This window comes from Xiphophorus hellerii, chromosome 23, assembly GCF_003331165.1.
Source record: "Xiphophorus hellerii strain 12219 chromosome 23, Xiphophorus_hellerii-4.1, whole genome shotgun sequence".
Classification (NCBI taxonomy): domain Eukaryota; kingdom Metazoa; phylum Chordata; class Actinopteri; order Cyprinodontiformes; family Poeciliidae; genus Xiphophorus; species Xiphophorus hellerii.
Genome location: NC_045694.1, coordinates 16,885,585 through 16,903,163, shown reverse-complemented (window position 1 = coordinate 16,903,163; position 17,579 = coordinate 16,885,585). Strand labels below are relative to the sequence as shown.

Genomic DNA, 17,579 nt, shown 5'->3' with positions numbered 1-17,579 from the left:
TAGTGACATCATTAGTGACACCTATAAGAGAAGACGCAAAATTAGGAGCGATAGTTGCTTTAATAACAGTGGTTGATAAAGATGGAGGGAACAACGGTTTAACTAAATGCGGCGTGGTTGGATCTGTTCCTTTTAAGTTAAAGTCCAATTACAAAAATGATTATTCATTAGTAGTTGACGGACAGCTGGACAGAGAAAATATTTCTGCTCATAATATCAGCATAATAGCTACAGATGAGGGAAGTCCGCCTTTGTCCAGTATGACAATCATTACAGTCAGTGTCGCTGATGTCAATGACAACCCTCCTCGATTTGTGGAGCCAGTGCTTCACATTTATGTCAAAGAAAACAGCCCGATTGGTTCAACACTTTACACGGTTAAATCAGTTGATTCTGATCTACATGACAATGCAAAGATTACCTACAAATTGTTACCTATGTCATTTATTAATATTCAAATATCTTCTCTCTTAAACATCAACTCAGACACTGGGGATATAATCGGTTTACAGTCTTTTAACCATGAGGAGTTAAAAACATTTCAGTTTAAAGTTCAGGCCACAGACTCTGGTGTTCCTCCACTCAGCAGCAATGTTACTGTTAATGTTTTAATCCTCGACGAAAATGATAATAATCCAACTATTTTAGCCCCTTATTCTGAGCACGGCTCTGTTAACAGTGAGACCATCCCTTATTCTGCTGAATCTGGATACTTTGTAGCAAAGATCAGGGCTGTGGACGCAGATTCTGGATACAACGCGCTGCTTTCTTATCACCTGTCGGAGCCCAAAGGAAACAACCTGTTCAGGATCGGAACCAGCAGCGGAGAAATCAGGACTAAGAGGAGAATGAGCGACAATGACCTGAAAACTCACCACTTGTTGGTGTTAGTTTCTGATAACGGAGAACCTTCTCTGTCAGCCACTGTTTCTATTGATGTGATGGTGGTTGAAAGCACAGCTGATGTCCAGACTCAGTTCAGACATGTGCCTATAAAGGAGGACAACTTCTCTGATTTGAACTTGTATCTACTGATCGCCATCGTGTCAGTGTCTGTGATCTTTCTGCTGAGTCTCATCAGTTTAATAGCTGTCAGATGCCACAGGACAGACAGTGATTTCAGCAGGTACAGCGCCCCCATGATCACCACCCACCCTGACGGGAGCTGGTCTTACTCTAAAGCTACTCAGCAGTATGACGTGTGTTTCAGCTCAGACACACTGAAGAGTGACGTAGTGGTTTTCCCCGCACCGTTTCCGCCTGTAGATGCTGAACTGATCAGTATTAATGGGAGTGATACTTTTACCAGAACTCAGACTTTACCAAACACAGACAAGGTAAGCGATATATTCCCACATACCATAATATGTATTCAAATATTAGTAGGATTTATGTTGCAAGTCGTTTTAACGCTACACATCTAATGGCTTTATGTTTTTTTTCTTTTTAACTTTAATTTTTGATTCAAAATTACTATAATATAATTTTTTGACAAATGTCATGGTTTATAGCTATTATATATGCTTTATTGAAAAGTGCCTTTTTCAACATTGGCGAAGCATAAAGCCAACATTATGTAACTATAATCATGTTGACACTTGTAAAACTCCACTTTTTTCAAGTGAATAATTGTTCAGTTGTATATTAGGTCCAACCCAAATATCCATATCGTTATTTGTAAAGCCTCGTCGTAACGCCGCTTCCTTTAATAAAAGTGTTTTGGTTTCAGGAACAAACTGATTATTTACCACATGATGTCGCTGGAGACCGCGGATTTTAGTTTGAATATATATTTAAAAACTCAGCAAGCCGCGTGCAGGGCTCGTTAGTCGTGCAACAATCGCTTGGAGAAGCAGAATAGATTGCCGTCAGCACCGTTCTTGTGAACTAACACATGTTTACGCCGGATAGATGATTACTTCACTTGATTTATCTTTTATGATCCCATGATGCATCCACGACGGGGAAAGGAATACATATGGATTACATTTGCAGCGTTTCTTTGTCTGTGCGGCTGCTCGTTCTCGCAATTGTCCTATTCCATATCGGAGGAGGTGAACAAAGGCACGGTTGTGGGGAACATCGCAAAGGATTTAAACTTGAATCTTCAGAACCTGGAGGACAGGGGACTGCATGTTGTTTCGAGTTACAGTAAGAAATACGTTGACGTTAATTTGCGAACCGGAAACCTCTTTGTCAACGAGAGAATAGACAGAGAGGAACTTTGTCCGAATCTGATCAAATGTTCGCTGAAGATCCAAGCAGTTCTAAGTCATCCAATGACTGCACATCGCATAGAGCTGAATATAGTAGACATAAATGACAATTCTCCCGCATTTGTTGAGAGCAAACATTCCCTAAATATTTCTGAATCCTCGCTAACGGGAGAGCGGTATCCCCTCCCCGTGGCTGTGGATGCAGACATGGGGAGCAATGCTGTGAAAAGCTATAAGCTGAGTCAGAATGAACATTTCTCTCTCGATGTTCAGAGCGGCGGAGAACATGGCGTGTCGGCTGAATTGGTATTGCAGAAAGCTCTAGACAGGGAGACGCGTTCGGTCATAACACTTCTGTTAACGGCAATTGATGGAGGTAAGCCTCCCAAATCAGGGTCAATAAACGTACATGTTTATATTATAGATGCAAATGACAATATACCAAGTTTCAGTCAGTCACTTTACAAAGTAAGTGTGAAGGAAAACGCCCCTCTTGGAACACCTGTAATAAAATTAAATGCAACAGACATGGACGAAGGCATAAACGGTAAGATTGTGTACTCCTTTATTAAAAGAGGAAATACTGACCCGACAAATATATTTGACTTACATTCAGAAACCGGAGAAATAACTCTGAAAGGCAATCTAGATTATGAAGAAACACGCGCTTATGAAATTAGAGTCCAAGCAAAAGATCAGGGAACTTCACCTCGAAGTGCATATGCGAAATTATTGATAAATGTGATTGATGTGAATGACAACGCTGCCAGAAATATCTGTCACATCTTTAATGACACCAGTGAGAGAAGACGCACAATTAGGGACCATTGTTGCTTTAGTTACAGTGAGTGATAAAGATGGAGGGAATAATGGTGTTACTAAATGTAACGTTATCGGATCTGGTCCCTTTAAACTGAAGTCTAACTACAATAATGATTATTCTTTAGTGGTGGATGGACAACTAGACAGAGAAAACATTTCTGCTCATAATGTCACAATAACAGCTACAGATGAGGGGAACCCTCCTCTCTCCTGCATCAGTGTGATCACTGTGCAGGTAGCAGATGTAAATGACAACAAACCTCATTTTGTAGAACCAGCCGTGTACATTTATGTCAAAGAAAACAGGCCATTGAATTCAAAAATTTACACTGTACGTGCCTTCGATCCAGACCTAGATGATAATGCAAAACTTAGTTACAAACTGTTAGATAATGCCATTGAAAATATTCCAATATCATCTGTTTTAAACATTAACTCAGACACTGGAGATATAATCAGTCTAAAGTCTTTTAACTATGAAGAGTTGAAAACATTTCAATTTAAAGTTCAGGCTACAGATGCTGGTGTTCCTCCACTAAGCGGCAATTTGACTGTCAATGTTTTAATTCTCGATGAAAATGATAATAATCCAACCATTTTAGCTCCTTATTCTGAGCACGGCTCTGTTAACAGTGAGACCATCCCTTATTCTGCTGAAGCGGGATACTTTGTAGCAAAGATCAGGGCTGTGGACGCAGATTCTGGATACAACGCGCTGCTTTCTTATCACCTGTCGGAGCCAAAAGGAAACAGCCTGTTCAGGATCGGAACCAGCACCGGAGAAATCAGGACTAAGAGGAGAATGAGCGACAATGACCTGAAAACTCACCACTTGTTGGTGTTAGTTTCTGATAATGGAGAACCTTCTCTGTCAGCCACTGTTTCTATTGATGTGATGGTGGTTGAAAGCACAGCTGATGTCCAGACTCAGTTCAGACATGTGCCTATAAAGGAGGACAACTTCTCTGATTTGAACTTGTATCTACTGATCGCCATCGTGTCAGTGTCTGTGATCTTTCTGCTGAGTCTCATCAGTTTAATAGCTGTCAGATGCCACAGGACAGACAGTAATTTCAGCAGGTACAGCGCCCCCATGATCACCACCCACCCTGACGGGAGCTGGTCTTACTCTAAAGCTACTCAGCAGTATGACGTGTGTTTCAGTTCAGACACACTGAAGAGTGACGTAGTGGTTTTCCCCGCACCGTTTCCACCTGTAGATGCTGAACTGATCAGTATTAATGGAGGAGACACTTTTACCAGAACTCAGACTTTACCAAACAAAGATAAGGTATGTCATCAGTGAGACTTTATGTTGTCATATTTATCTTTTTTGTTAAAATCAACTCTTGTCATTGCTGAAGTGAAGCTGTCTGGTTGAACTTTATTTCTACAAACCCATAAGAACATGTTTAAACTTTTGTCTGAATTGTTCAATGAATATTATATATCTTCCTTGAGACACCACTGCAATACTGTAGTGCATGCAGTTTGAAATTCACATACTCTAGCTAATCTTAGGTGCTTACTTGATCTAAAAATACAAACATTTACTGCTACGAGATATAAACACCATAAAATGTTACAAAAATGTACTCAATTAGTTACTGTTCTGATGTGTCACTGTTATGACATGTTGTAATATAGTCCTTTTGACTCATAATGAAACACTGGATATCAATCACCATGAAATGAACGTCCTCTCAATATGTTTTCTTTATATAACAAGACTGCTCAGTTAAAAAATAAGAAAAAAAAAAAGCTGAGTCATTTCGGCGCTATCCATGGTACTGATGTCAAAGATGCAGCATCTGAATACCTCCTCACTCCGCTCCAGTTATCTTTGTTTCTTCAATGTGTGTAAGAATACTAGATGAGATGGATTATCACACTACTGTGCAAGAAATGAACAAGATTATAACTTCATACATTTTATTTGGACATTTCAAATAAAATGTCATGTTATAATATTTGTTTTGAAATTATCATCGTACTCTTAAAATTATTTTCATATTTGCATTTATTATTGACATTTCTAAACTTCTACATGAAGATTATATTTATTTTCTTTTTTTTTTTTTTGGTTTTATTAAACCAATAAAACCACGAGTACGTGATATGTATCTCAGTTACAACGCCTGTCTAGTTTGCTATTCTGATAAGTGTCTATATATCCTTCTACCACATGATGTCACTCGAGACCATTAGTATGAATTGGATTATACTTCCATAAACCCTCCTTCGTGGATCTCGAAAAGAAAAACCCGTCATCAGCCTTTGTAGCTTCCTATCATTCGGTCGTACGGCGTGGAAAGGAACATACTCTGTCCTGCAAATAGGATCTGCATATTTTTTTGAATATAAATGGTATAATCGGGTCTGCTTTGTTGCCACATTAAGGATGTTTTGGGCAACACAACACGGACATCTTTGGATTTATTCTGCTGCGCTGCTTTCTCTTTGTGAGCGCTCCATATCCCAGCTATCGTATTCCGTTTCCGAGGAGGTGAACAAAGGGACTGTTGTGGGAAATGTTGCTAAGGATCTAAACCTGAACGCGCACGATCTGAACACCAGGGATCTACGTGTTGTTTCTGGTTTCAGCAAGGCATATTTTGGCGTGAATTTAAAGACCGGCAACCTCTTTGTCACTGAGAGAATAGACAGAGAGGAGCTTTGTCCACATGCGGTAAAATGCTCTATGAAAATACAAGCGGCTTTAAGCAATCCAATGAATGTGCACCGTATCGAGATAAACGTTCTTGATGTGAATGATAACTCGCCTTTGTTTATTGAACAAACACATACATTAAATATCTGGGAGTCATTATCACCAGGAGAGAGATATCCTCTCCCTGCAGCGGTGGATCCGGACGTAGGAAGCAACGCAGTAAAAAGCTACAAGCTGAGTCAGAATGAACATTTCTCGCTGGATGTACAGAGTGGTGGAGAGCATGGCGTTTTGGCCGAGTTGGTGCTGCAGAAAGCTTTGGACAGAGAAAAAGAATCAGCGATTAAACTTGTTGTCACTGCTGTAGATGGAGGTATGCCACCCAGATCAGGGACATTGCAGCTGACAGTTAACGTCATAGATGTGAATGACAACAGTCCCGTGTTCAGTAAATCTCTGTACAAGGTGCAGATCAGAGAAAATGTTAGTCCCGGAACGTTTGTTGTCAAGTTAAATGCGACGGATTTGGACGAAGGTGTGAACAGTGACATTCGTTATTTCTTCATAAAAACGGGAACTATTGATCCGTCTAGCCTGTTTGATTTAAACGCAGAAACCGGGGAAGTAGCAGTAAAAGAAGGCTTAGATTATGAAGAAACACGTGCTTATGAAATCAGAGTTCAGGCAAAGGATCAGGGGGTCCCTCCTCGCAGTGCGCACGCCAAGTTATTAATAGAGGTTATTGATGTTAATGACAATTCTCCTGAAATATCTGTCACGTCCTTGATGACGCCCGTAAGAGAGGATGCAGAGCAGGGGACGGTCGTTGCTTTCATTACGGTGAGTGACAAAGATGGCGGGAAAAACGGAATAACTAGATGCAGTGTAGCTGGATCGCTTCCCTTTAAGCTCAAGTCCAACTATAAAAATGACTATTCATTAGTAGTTGATGGACCGCTCGATAGAGAAAACATCTCTACATATGAAATCACCGTTACAGGCTTCAGACGAGGGAAGTCCATGTCTGTCTAGCATCAAAGTAATTACTGTACAAGTTGCCGATGTTAATGATAACGCACCTCGTTTTACCGAACCCGTGATTCACGTTTTTGTCAAAGAAAACAGCCCAGTCGGTTCAAAACTTTGCACAATAAGTGCAATTGATACGGATGCGGATGACAATGCAAAAGTTATCTACAGATTTTCGAATGCTTTTCAAAAGAGTATGCCAGTTTCTTCAGTATTACGCATCAACTCAAACACTGGTGACGTAATAAGTCTGCAGTCTTTTAACTACGAGGAACTGAAAACGTTTAAGTTTCAAGTTCAGGCCATAGACTCTGGTGTTCCTCCACTCAGCAGCAACGTGACTGTAAATGTTTTAATCTTGGACGAAAATGATAATAATCCAACAATTCTTGCACCATATTCTGAACTTGGTTCTGTTAACAGGTGAGACCGATTCCTTATTCAGCTGAAGCGGGATATTTTGTAGCAAAGATCAGGGCTGTGGACGCAGATTCTGGATACAACGCGCTGCTTTCTTATCACCTGTCTGAGCCCAAAGGAAACAACCTGTTCAGGATCGGAACCAGCAGCGGAGAAATCAGGACTAAGAGGAGAATGAGCGACAATGACCTGAAAACTCACTCCGTGGTGGTACTGGTTTCTGATAATGGAGAACCTTCTCTGTCAGCCACTGTTTCTATTGATGTGATGGTGGTTGAAAGCACAGCTGATGTCCAGACTCAGTTCAGACATGTGCCTATAAAGGAGGACAACTTCTCTGATTTGAACTTGTATCTACTGATCGCCATCGTGTCAGTGTCTGTGATCTTTCTGCTGAGTCTCATCAGTTTAATAGCTGTCAGATGCCACAGGACAGACAGTGATTTCAGCAGGTACAGCGCCCCCATGATCACCACCCACCCTGACGGGAGCTGGTCTTACTCTAAAGCTACTCAGCAGTATGACGTGTGTTTCAGCTCAGACACACTGAAGAGTGACGTAGTGGTTTTCCCGGCACCGTTTCCGCCTGTAGATGCTGAACTGATCAGTATTAACGGAACAGACACTTTTACCAGAACTCAGACTTTACCAAGCACAGACAAGGTGAGTTTATTTTGGTCACAAGTATTTTGTGTAAAAGGATCTTGCAAAAAAATATTTTAAATAATATTTTATGACTGACATCTCTATATCTATATTTAATGAAACGTACGTGTATTTTTTTAATCATTGTGAAAGTAAGGATAGGTATTGTTCAACGAAACAGATATATTTTATTTACCTTGTCAAATACGCGCAGATCAAAGGATCTGTCATGTTCTGAGTTTTTCTGTGTATTTATTTATTGTTTTCTGTGTCCTTGAGTCTCTTCGTGGTCCTGTCCTCCCCTTGATTGTTCCCAGGTGTGTCTCGTTTCTGTGATTACTCCCTGTGTATTTAACCCCACCTGTGTTCCTTGTTTTTCGTCGGGTCCTTGTCAGTTCTGCGTTGTTGTCGCACCAGTCTGTCTTTATGTCCCTCGTTTATCCTGTCGCTACCGACGTTGAGCCCAGGCTTCCGCTCAGTCGTGCTGCCAGGTTTTGTGGACTTTGTTTTTGGACTGTGTTACTTTCTGGATTATCACCATTAAACCGTCATCTTCTCATTTCAACCTGAGTCTCAAGCGTCTGCCTCACCACCTCATCCACCAATTCATGACAGGATCTCTCCATCGTGCCGTGATTTTATGTTCTTTTTCGTATTAAATAGTTCACTTCTTGCTTTCTTCGGTCCTTTACAGATGAAGGCTTTCTCAGATTGATATTATTAAATGTTCTATCTTTGTTTGTTGCATTTAATATCAGTATGTTCACGTTACATTTTTTTTACTTCATCTTGCTTGAATCACAGTAGACTGACATGAAAAAAATGTCCGCTTGCCGCAAATAATTTAAGGGATTTTGCATAATGAAAGTGTCATTGTTTTGTATGAGGAATATTTTCTGTACATTTTCCATAGTATATGGTTACAGCGCGTGGTGTCGCTGATGACCATGCGTTTCGTGAGCTTGCCGTTTTCAGTCTCCTCCTTTCTTTTTTATGCGTCACAGCAGACTATGTGTGCTTTGTTTGATGAGCAGAAACCATGGCTCAACAGCAGGGAGTGGAATCACTTGCTTTGAACATATTTGCCGAACTAATGGTGTCAGTGTAGAAACAATAAGGATATCGTGCATTTCTCTTAAATCAGCGATGAGCAGAAGAAGGAATAATGGGATCTTATTTTTCCTGGTCATGTTATTTGCATCCGACTGGTGTGCAGCTCAGATATCCTACTCTATCACCGAGGAGGCGGACAAAGGAACTGTTGTCGGGAACCTCGCAAAGGATTTAAACGTCAACGTCCGAGACCTGCAAACCAGGAATCTCAATATTGTGTCGGGACGCAGTAAGAAATACTTCGAAGCTAATTTTAAAACAGGAGAGCTTTATGTCAATGAGAGGATAGATCGTGAAGAGATTTGTCTGAACATTATTAAATGCACATTAAATATCGAGGCCATACTGAGTGATCCTGTAGTGCATAAACGCATCGAGGTGGTGATTAATGATGTGAACGACAACGCGCCCACTTTTGTAGAGAAATATTTCTCTGTCAGTATTTCTGAATCTTCACCAGCGGGCGAGCGATTCCTGCTGCCTTTAGCAGTCGATGCGGATTCAGGCAGCAATTCTGTAAAGACGTACAAGCTCAGTGTGAATGAATACTTTTCCCTCGACGTACAGAGCGGCGGAGAACACAGCGCATCTGCTGAATTAGTGCTGCTGAAAGCTTTAGACCGAGAGAAACAAGCAAGTATAAAACTGACACTCACCGCAATAGATGGCGGCAGGCCTCCAAAAACTGGAACTCTGCAAATCATTGTTAATATTCTCGATGTGAACGATAACACACCGTCTTTTAGCAAATCACTTTACAAATCTGGCGTTTACGAAAATGCGCCAATCGGATCAAAAGTTATTCAGCTCAATGCCACTGATTTAGATGAAGGGGAAAACGGAAAAGTAGTTTACTCCTTCTTCAAACGTGCAAACTTTAACCCATCTGATATATTTTTCATAAATGAAGAAACAGGAGATGTCAGCGTTAAAAGTGAACTCGATTATGAAACGCAGTCAGCCTATGAAATACATGTTCAAGTCACAGACAAAGGTACGTCACCTCGGAGATCAAATGCAAAGCTTTTAATAGAAGTAGTGGATGTAAACGATAATATCCCAGAAATTGTTGTAACATCACTGATGAACCCAGTTAAAGAAGATGCTGAAATAGGAAGCGTTGTAGCTTTGGTTACAGTGATGGATAAAGATGGTGGTAAAAATGGTGAGACTCGATGTAAGCTTGTTGGTTCAACTTCTTTCAAGTTAAATACTAATTATAAGAGTTATTACTCTTTAGTTGTAGATGGACCCCTTGATCGAGAAGCACATGCTTCTTACAATCTCACAATTATAGCTAATGACGATGGAGTCCCATCTCTGTCCAGCACCACCGTTATCAATGTACAAATTTCTGATGTTAATGATAACGCGCCTCATTTCCTGGAATCCGTGATCAATATTTACGTGAAAGAAAACAGCCCAGTTGGAGCCAATATTTTTAAAATTAGAGCAGTCGATCCTGATATGAATGAAAACGCAAGAATAACTTATTCACTAGAAGGTGATTCCAAAAATATCCCTGTGGCGTCGTTTATAAACATCCACTCGGATACAGGAGAAATAATCAGTCTGCAGTCTTTTAATTATGAGGAACTGAAGACATTTCAATTTAAAGTTCAGGCTACAGACTCTGGTGTTCCTCCACGGAGCAGAAATGTGACTGTTAATGTTTTAATTCTAGATGAAAATGATAATAATCCAACCATTTTAGCTCCTTATTCTGAGCACGGCTCTGTTAACAGTGAGACCATACCTTATTCTGCTGAAGCGGGATACTTTGTAACAAAGATCAGGGCTGTGGACGCAGATTCTGGATACAACGCGCTGCTTTCTTATCACCTGTCAGAGCCAAAAGGAAACAACCTGTTCAGGATCGGAACCAGCACCGGAGAAATTAGGACTAAGAGGAGAATGAGCGACAATGACCTGAAAACTCACCACTTGTTGGTGTTAGTTTCTGATAATGGAGAACCTTCTCTGTCAGCCACTGTTTCTATTGATGTGATGGTGGTTGAAACCACAGCTGATGTCCAGACTCAGTTCAGACATGTGCCTATAAAGGAGGACAACTTCTCTGATTTGAACTTGTATCTACTGATCGCCATCGTGTCAGTGTCTGTGATCTTTCTGCTGAGTCTCATCAGTTTAATAGCTGTCAGATGCCACAGGACAGACAGTGATTTCAGCAGGTACAGCGCCCCCATGATCACCACCCACCCTGACGGGAGCTGGTCTTACTCTAAAGCTACTCAGCAGTATGATGTGTGTTTCAGCTCAGACACACTGAAGAGTGACGTAGTGGTTTTCCCCGCACCGTTTCCACCTGTAGATGCTGAACTGATTAGTATAAGTGGATGTGACACTTTTACCAGAACTCAGACTTTACCAAACACAGAAAAGGTGAGTTAATATTGGTCACTGAGTACATTGTGCAAAATTACTTGCTAGATAAATTGTGTATTTTATTGCGAGTTCCCCTGTATGCCATATTCTAATACATGTATTTATATTTTCTACAAACAATTTACAAACAGGGAATTATTACTTCTACTGTTAAAATTAAACCGATAAATGTTTTACCTTTTCGACAAAGCAGGTTTTAAAGACATTTTATACTTAAAGGTGCTGGCATTTTATCTGTTTTTTTTAATGTTTTTCAGTTGTACGAGAATTATAGATCGATTGCAAGGATGTCTTTAAATGTATATGTTCATCAGTTGCATTAATTTCTGCATAATTTATTCATGTTTCACTTATTCACATGTTTCACATGATTTAATATCCATTAGCAATAAGCTTAAATGATGTGTGCTGTGTTAAAATGTCATACTTTCATATGTTGAACAAAATCTGCCCTATTAGGTTTTCTATCATTTCTTTTACGTTTCTCACAGTTTATAATTATGGCGCGAGGGGTCGCTGATGACCACAAGATTCTGAAAGCTCTTTATTTTTGGTCTCCTCCTTTCTTTTTATGCGTCACAGCAGACTATGTGTGCTTTGTTTGATGAGCAGAAACCATGGCTCAACAGCAGGGAGTGGAATCACTTGCTTTGAACATATTTGCCGAACTAATGGTGTCAGTGTAGAAACAATAAGGATATCGTGCATTTCTCTTAAATCAGCGATGAGCAGAAGAAGGAATAATGGGATCTTATTTTTCCTGGTCATGTTATTTGCATCCGACTGGTCTGCAGCTCAGATATCCTACTCTATCACCGAGGAGGCGGACAAAGGAACTGTTGTCGGGAACCTCGCAAAGGATTTAAACGTCAACGTCCGAGACCTGCAAACCAGGAATCTCAATATTGTGTCGGGACGCAGTAAGAAATACTTCGAAGCTAATTTTAAAACAGGAGAGCTTTATGTCAATGACAGGATAGATCGTGAAGAGATTTGTCTGAACATTATTAAATGCACATTAAATATCGAGGCCATACTGAGTGATCCTGTAGTGCATAAACGCATCGAGGTGGTGATTAATGATGTGAACGACAACGCGCCTACTTTTGCAGAGAAATCATTTTCTCTCAATATTTCTGAATCTTCACCAGCGGGCGAGCGCTTCTTGCTGCCTTTAGCAGTCGATGCGGATTCAGGCAGCAATTCTGTAAAGACGTACAAGCTCAGTGTGAATGAATACTTTTCCCTCGACGTACAGAGCGGCGGAAAACACAGCGCATCTGCTGAATTAGTGCTGCTGAAAGCTTTAGACCGAGAGAAACAAGCAAGTATTAAGCTGACACTCACCGCAATAGATGGCGGCAGGCCTCCAAAAACTGGAACTCTGCAAATCATTGTTAATATTCTCGATGTGAACGATAACACACCGTCTTTTAGCAAATCACTTTACAAATCTGGCGTTTACGAAAATGCGCCAATCGGATCAAAAGTTATTCAGCTCAATGCCACTGATTTAGATGAAGGGGAAAACGGAAAAGTAGTTTACTCCTTCTTCAAACGTGCAAACTTTAACCCATCTGATATATTTTTCATAAATGAAGAAACAGGAGATGTCAGCGTTAAAAGTGAACTCGATTATGAAACGCAGTCAGCCTATGAAATACATGTTCAAGTCACAGACAAAGGTACGTCACCTCGGAGATCAAATGCAAAGCTTTTAATAGAAGTAGTGGATGTAAACGATAATATCCCAGAAATTATTGTAACATCACTGATGAACCCAGTTAAAGAAGATGCTGAAATAGGAAGCGTTGTAGCTTTGGTTACAGTGACGGATAAAGATGGTGGTAAAAACGGTGAAACTCGATGTAAGCTTGTTGGTTCAACTCCTTTCAAGTTAAATACTAATTATAAGAGTTATTACTCTTTAGTTGTAGATGGACCCCTTGATCGAGAAGCACATGCTTCTTACAATCTCACAATTATAGCTAATGACGATGGAGTCCCATCTCTGTCCAGCACCATCGTTATCAATGTACAAATTTCTGATGTTAATGATAACGCGCCTCATTTCCTGGAATCCGTGATCAATATTTACGTGAAAGAAAACAGCCCAGTTGGAGCCAATATTTTTAAAATTAGCGCAGTCGATCCTGATATGAATGAAAACGCAAGAATAACTTATTCACTAGAAGGTGATTCCAAAAATATCCCTGTGACGTCTTTAATAAACATCAACTCGGATACAGGAGAAATAATCAGTCTGCAGTCTTTTAATTATGAGGAACTGAAGACATTTCAGTTTAAAGTTCAGGCTACAGACTCTGGTGTTCCTCCACTCAGGAGCAATGTGACTGTTAATGTGTGCATTCTGGATGAAAATGATAATAATCCAACTATTTTAGCTCCTTATTCTGAGCACGGCTCTGTTAACAGTGAGACCATCCCTTATTCTGCTGAATCTGGATACTTTGTAGCAAAGATCAGGGCTGTGGACGCAGATTCTGGATACAATGCGCTGCTTTCTTATCACCTGTCGGAGCCCAAAGGAAACAACCTGTTCAGGATCGGAACCAGCACCGGAGAAATCAGGACTAAGAGGAGAATGAGCGACAATGACCTGAAAACTCACCACTTGTTGGTGTTAGTTTCTGATAATGGAGAACCTTCTCTGTCAGCCACTGTTTCTATTGATGTGATGGTGGTTGAAAGCACATCTGATGTCCAGACTCAGTTCAGACATGTGCCTATAAAGGAGGACAACTTCTCTGATTTGAACTTGTATCTACTGATCGCCATCGTGTCAGTGTCTGTGATCTTTCTGCTGAGTCTCATCAGTTTAATAGCTGTCAGATGCCACAGGACAGACAGTGATTTCAGCAGGTACAGCGCCCCCATGATCACCACCCACCCTGACGGGAGCTGGTCTTACTCTAAAGCTACTCAGCAGTATGACGTGTGTTTCAGCTCAGACACACTGAAGAGTGACGTAATGGTTTTCCCGGCACCGTTTCCACCTGTAGATGCTGAACTTGATCAGTATTAATGGGAGTGATACTTTTACCAGAACTCAAACTTTACCAAACGCAGACAAGGTAAGGAAGGCAGAAATAGCATTTGTTTAAAACACGTAAATATTTCTATATGATAGTATTTTATTTTATTTGAAAGCTTGTGATATTCACTCTTTTTTGGCAAACCACCTTCAAATATTTTATTGTAATTTAACAAGTTTTTTCATATCCCAAATATATTTGGGCAGTTCTGCTGATCATAGCTTGGCTATTTTGTACTTGTTTTTCCGTGGAGGCTTTTGTTGGCGAGATTATGTCGACCTTTATTTTTTGCTGACTATATTTTTCGACTGCTAATTAGTCTTTCAGATGGCTAAGATAATGACTCGTGGATGTTCTTTTGTCTGTTGTAACCTAAAAGTAGTTGCTAATTGTCAATTTTGTAACTAAGGACTGCAAGCAAGTTCAGATTGAAGTTGTCTATTTGCGGACTCTGTCCACGGTGCTGATTTCTGGATGTTGTTTTTCGGTGTGGTGGCAAGTGGTGTGGTCATTATATTACTGAAGATGTCAGCGCAATGTCTGTTTTGTGTCTTTAAAATGGTTTACCTGAAAAAAAATAATTATATTTCTGCCTTTATTAATGCAATAATCAGCGTATATTGGTTTTTTTTTTTCATATCTAATGTTCCGCTAAAAATCTTGCCATTATTTAGCTAAACTTCAATGATTTATTTATATATTAGAAGCAGCACTTGGTGTCGCTGGAGACCATAAATTTATGGGTGGCTCCAGTTTTTTTTTTTTTTTTTTTTTTCTTTTATCTCCAGACTCCTCCTTTCCATGTGTAGACATAGTGAACCGCTGCTTTGTGAGAAAACGCATTCGGTCACGCTGCAGAGAAGATTCCGTCTGATATTTACCGCAAAATGGACTTGTTCTAAAATTATATGGGTTTTTTGTCGTGGTTTGGCAGCAATGGGACGTGGAGGACATACAGGCGCAATCCGGATAAACATTTCGGTTCTGCTTTATTTCTGTGGCGCGTGCACAGCCCTACTCTCGTTCTCCATTCCCGAGGAGGTTGACAAAGGAACAGTGGTGGGAAATCTTGCTAAGCATTTACAAGTCAGTGTCAGTGAGCTGGAAAGACGGGATTTGCGAATTGTCTCTGGGAACTTTAAGAAGTATTTCGACTTGGATTTGAAAGCTGGTACGCTGTATGTTTGCGACAGGATTGATCGCGAAGCGCTTTGTCCAAACTCGGAGAAATGTTTCCTGAATATTGAAGCCATGTTGAGCAATCCTTTGCATCTGCATCGCATAGAGGTTCAGATAACGGATATCAATGATAATGCACCGTATTTTCTTGACAAGGAAATTAACTTGAATATTTCAGAATCGTCTTCTCCCGAAGAGAGGTATTTGCTCCCGATGGCAAACGACGCGGATTCGGGGAATAACGGGGTAAAAAGCTACAAGCTGAGTTCCAATGAATATTTCTTGCTTGACATACAAAGCGGGGGCCAGCACAGTGAATCTGCCGAATTAGTGCTGCAAAAGTCGTTAGACAGAGAGAAAAATGCTGAAAGTCACTTAACATTAATTGCTCTCGACGGAGGTAAACCTGCCAAAACGGGGACATTAAAGATTACTGTACATATAATGGATATTAATGACTAATGCTCCAGTGTTTAGTCAGTCGTTGTATAAAGTCAAGGTTCTTGAAAACACCCCGTTGCAAACCTCCATTCTCACTGTCAGTGCTGAAGATTCAGATGAGGGAATAAACAGTGAAATATTATATTCATTTATTAGAAGAGGAAACATCAATCCTGATGCTTTATTCTCAATAAACCCAGACACAGGGGAAATAAATGTGATAGGACAGATAGACTTTGAGGAAACTGCAGCGTATGATATCCGCTTGCAAGCCAGAGATAAAGGCACGCCTTCAAGGAGTGTTCACAGTAAAATGTTAGTGGAAGTGATAGATGTTAATGACAATGTACCCGAGATTGTGGTCACATCCTTGATGAGTCCAGTTAAAGAAGATGCTGAGACAGGAACTGTTGTTGCTCTGGTGACCGTGACTGACAAAGATGGGGGTAAAAATGGTATTACCAGAGCTCAGGTCATGGGGTCGGCTCCTTTTATGCTTAAGCTAAATTATAAAAATTATTATTCATTAACAGTTGATGGACCTCTAGATAGAGAGAGTGTCTCTCACTATAATGTCACAATTTATGCTATAGATGAGGGCAATCCACCCCTTTCTAGTACTAATGTTATCCCTGTTCACATTTCAGATGTTAACGATAATGCCCCTAATTTCTCAGATTCTGTAATAAATGTTTATGTCAAAGAGAATAGTGCAGTTGGAACCAATATTGGAATTATAATGGCACAGGACCCAGATGAGGCAGAAAATGCTAAAATAAGGTATTCATTATTAGGTAACTTTTCAAAAAGTATTCCAATAACTTCAGTTTTAAACATAAACTCTCAAACTGGAGATATTTTCTGTCTGGAGACATTTAACTATGAGGAGTTAAAAACATTTCAGTTTAAAGTTCAAGCAAATGATTCTGGTGTTCCTCAGCTAAGTAGTAATGTGACTGTTAATGTTTTAATCCTGGATGAAAATGATAATAATCCAACTATTTTAGCTCCTTATTCCTGAGCACGGCTCTGTTAACAGTGAGACCATTCCTTATTCTGCTGAATCTGGATACTTTGTAGCAAAGATCAGGGCTGTGGACGCAGATTCTGGATACAACGCGCTGCTTTCTTATCACCTGTCGGAGCCCAAAGGAAACAACCTGTTCAGGATCGGAACCAGCAGCGGAGAAATCAGGACTAAGAGGAGAATGAGCGACAATGACCTGAAAACTCACCACTTGTTGGTGTTAGTTTCTGATAATGGAGAACCTTCTCTGTCAGCCACTGTTTCTATTGATGTGATGGTGGTTGAAAGCACAGCTGATGTCCAGACTCAGTTCAGACATGTGCCTATAAAGGAGGACAACTTCTCTGATTTGAACTTGTATCTACTGATCGCCATCGTGTCAGTGTCTGTGATCTTTCTGCTGAGTCTCATCAGTTTAATAGCTGTCAGATGCCACAGGACAGACAGTGATTTCAGCAGGTACAGCGCCCCCATGATCACCACCCACCCTGACGGGAGCTGGTCTTACTCTAAAGCTACTCAGCAGTATGACGTGTGTTTCAGCTCAGACACAC

The 17,579-nt window shown here is 40.4% G+C and overlaps 4 protein-coding genes across 4 annotated transcripts; all 4 read left to right on the top strand.

Moving 5' to 3' along the window:
• The first annotated feature begins 1,807 nt into the window (after nucleotides 1–1,807).
• LOC116715021 (protocadherin gamma-C3-like) lies at nucleotides 1,808–3,183 on the top strand. The gene has a single exon (XM_032555835.1). It carries the CDS (start codon nucleotides 1,947–1,949, stop codon nucleotides 3,066–3,068), a length of 1,122 nt encoding a protein of 373 aa, XP_032411726.1. The 5' UTR covers nucleotides 1,808–1,946; the 3' UTR covers nucleotides 3,069–3,183.
• Nucleotides 3,184–4,336: 1,153 nt separating this feature from the next.
• On the top strand, nucleotides 4,337–6,856 carry LOC116715016 (protocadherin alpha-5-like). The gene has a single exon (XM_032555831.1). It carries the CDS (start codon nucleotides 5,440–5,442, stop codon nucleotides 6,739–6,741), a length of 1,302 nt encoding a protein of 433 aa, XP_032411722.1. The 5' UTR covers nucleotides 4,337–5,439; the 3' UTR covers nucleotides 6,742–6,856.
• An 8,166-nt stretch (nucleotides 6,857–15,022) lies between these two features.
• LOC116715031 (protocadherin gamma-A5-like) lies at nucleotides 15,023–16,050 on the top strand. The gene has a single exon (XM_032555842.1). The coding sequence runs from the start codon at nucleotides 15,180–15,182 to the stop codon at nucleotides 16,017–16,019; it is 840 nt and encodes a 279-aa protein (XP_032411733.1). The 5' UTR covers nucleotides 15,023–15,179; the 3' UTR covers nucleotides 16,020–16,050.
• On the top strand, nucleotides 15,988–17,081 carry LOC116715027 (protocadherin alpha-12-like). The gene has a single exon (XM_032555838.1). It carries the CDS (start codon nucleotides 16,012–16,014, stop codon nucleotides 17,017–17,019), a length of 1,008 nt encoding a protein of 335 aa, XP_032411729.1. The 5' UTR covers nucleotides 15,988–16,011; the 3' UTR covers nucleotides 17,020–17,081.
• Nucleotides 17,082–17,579: the final 498 nt, after the last annotated feature.

What these genes read in the sequence shown, in the direction of transcription:
- LOC116715021 (XM_032555835.1), top strand. Translation starts at nt 1,947, where the DNA reads ATGATGCATCCACGACGGGGAAAGGAATACATATGGATTACATTTGCA.
- LOC116715016 (XM_032555831.1), top strand. Translation starts at nt 5,440, where the DNA reads ATGTTTTGGGCAACACAACACGGACATCTTTGGATTTATTCTGCTGCG.
- LOC116715031 (XM_032555842.1), top strand. Translation starts at nt 15,180, where the DNA reads ATGTGTAGACATAGTGAACCGCTGCTTTGTGAGAAAACGCATTCGGTC.
- LOC116715027 (XM_032555838.1), top strand. Translation starts at nt 16,012, where the DNA reads ATGACTAATGCTCCAGTGTTTAGTCAGTCGTTGTATAAAGTCAAGGTT.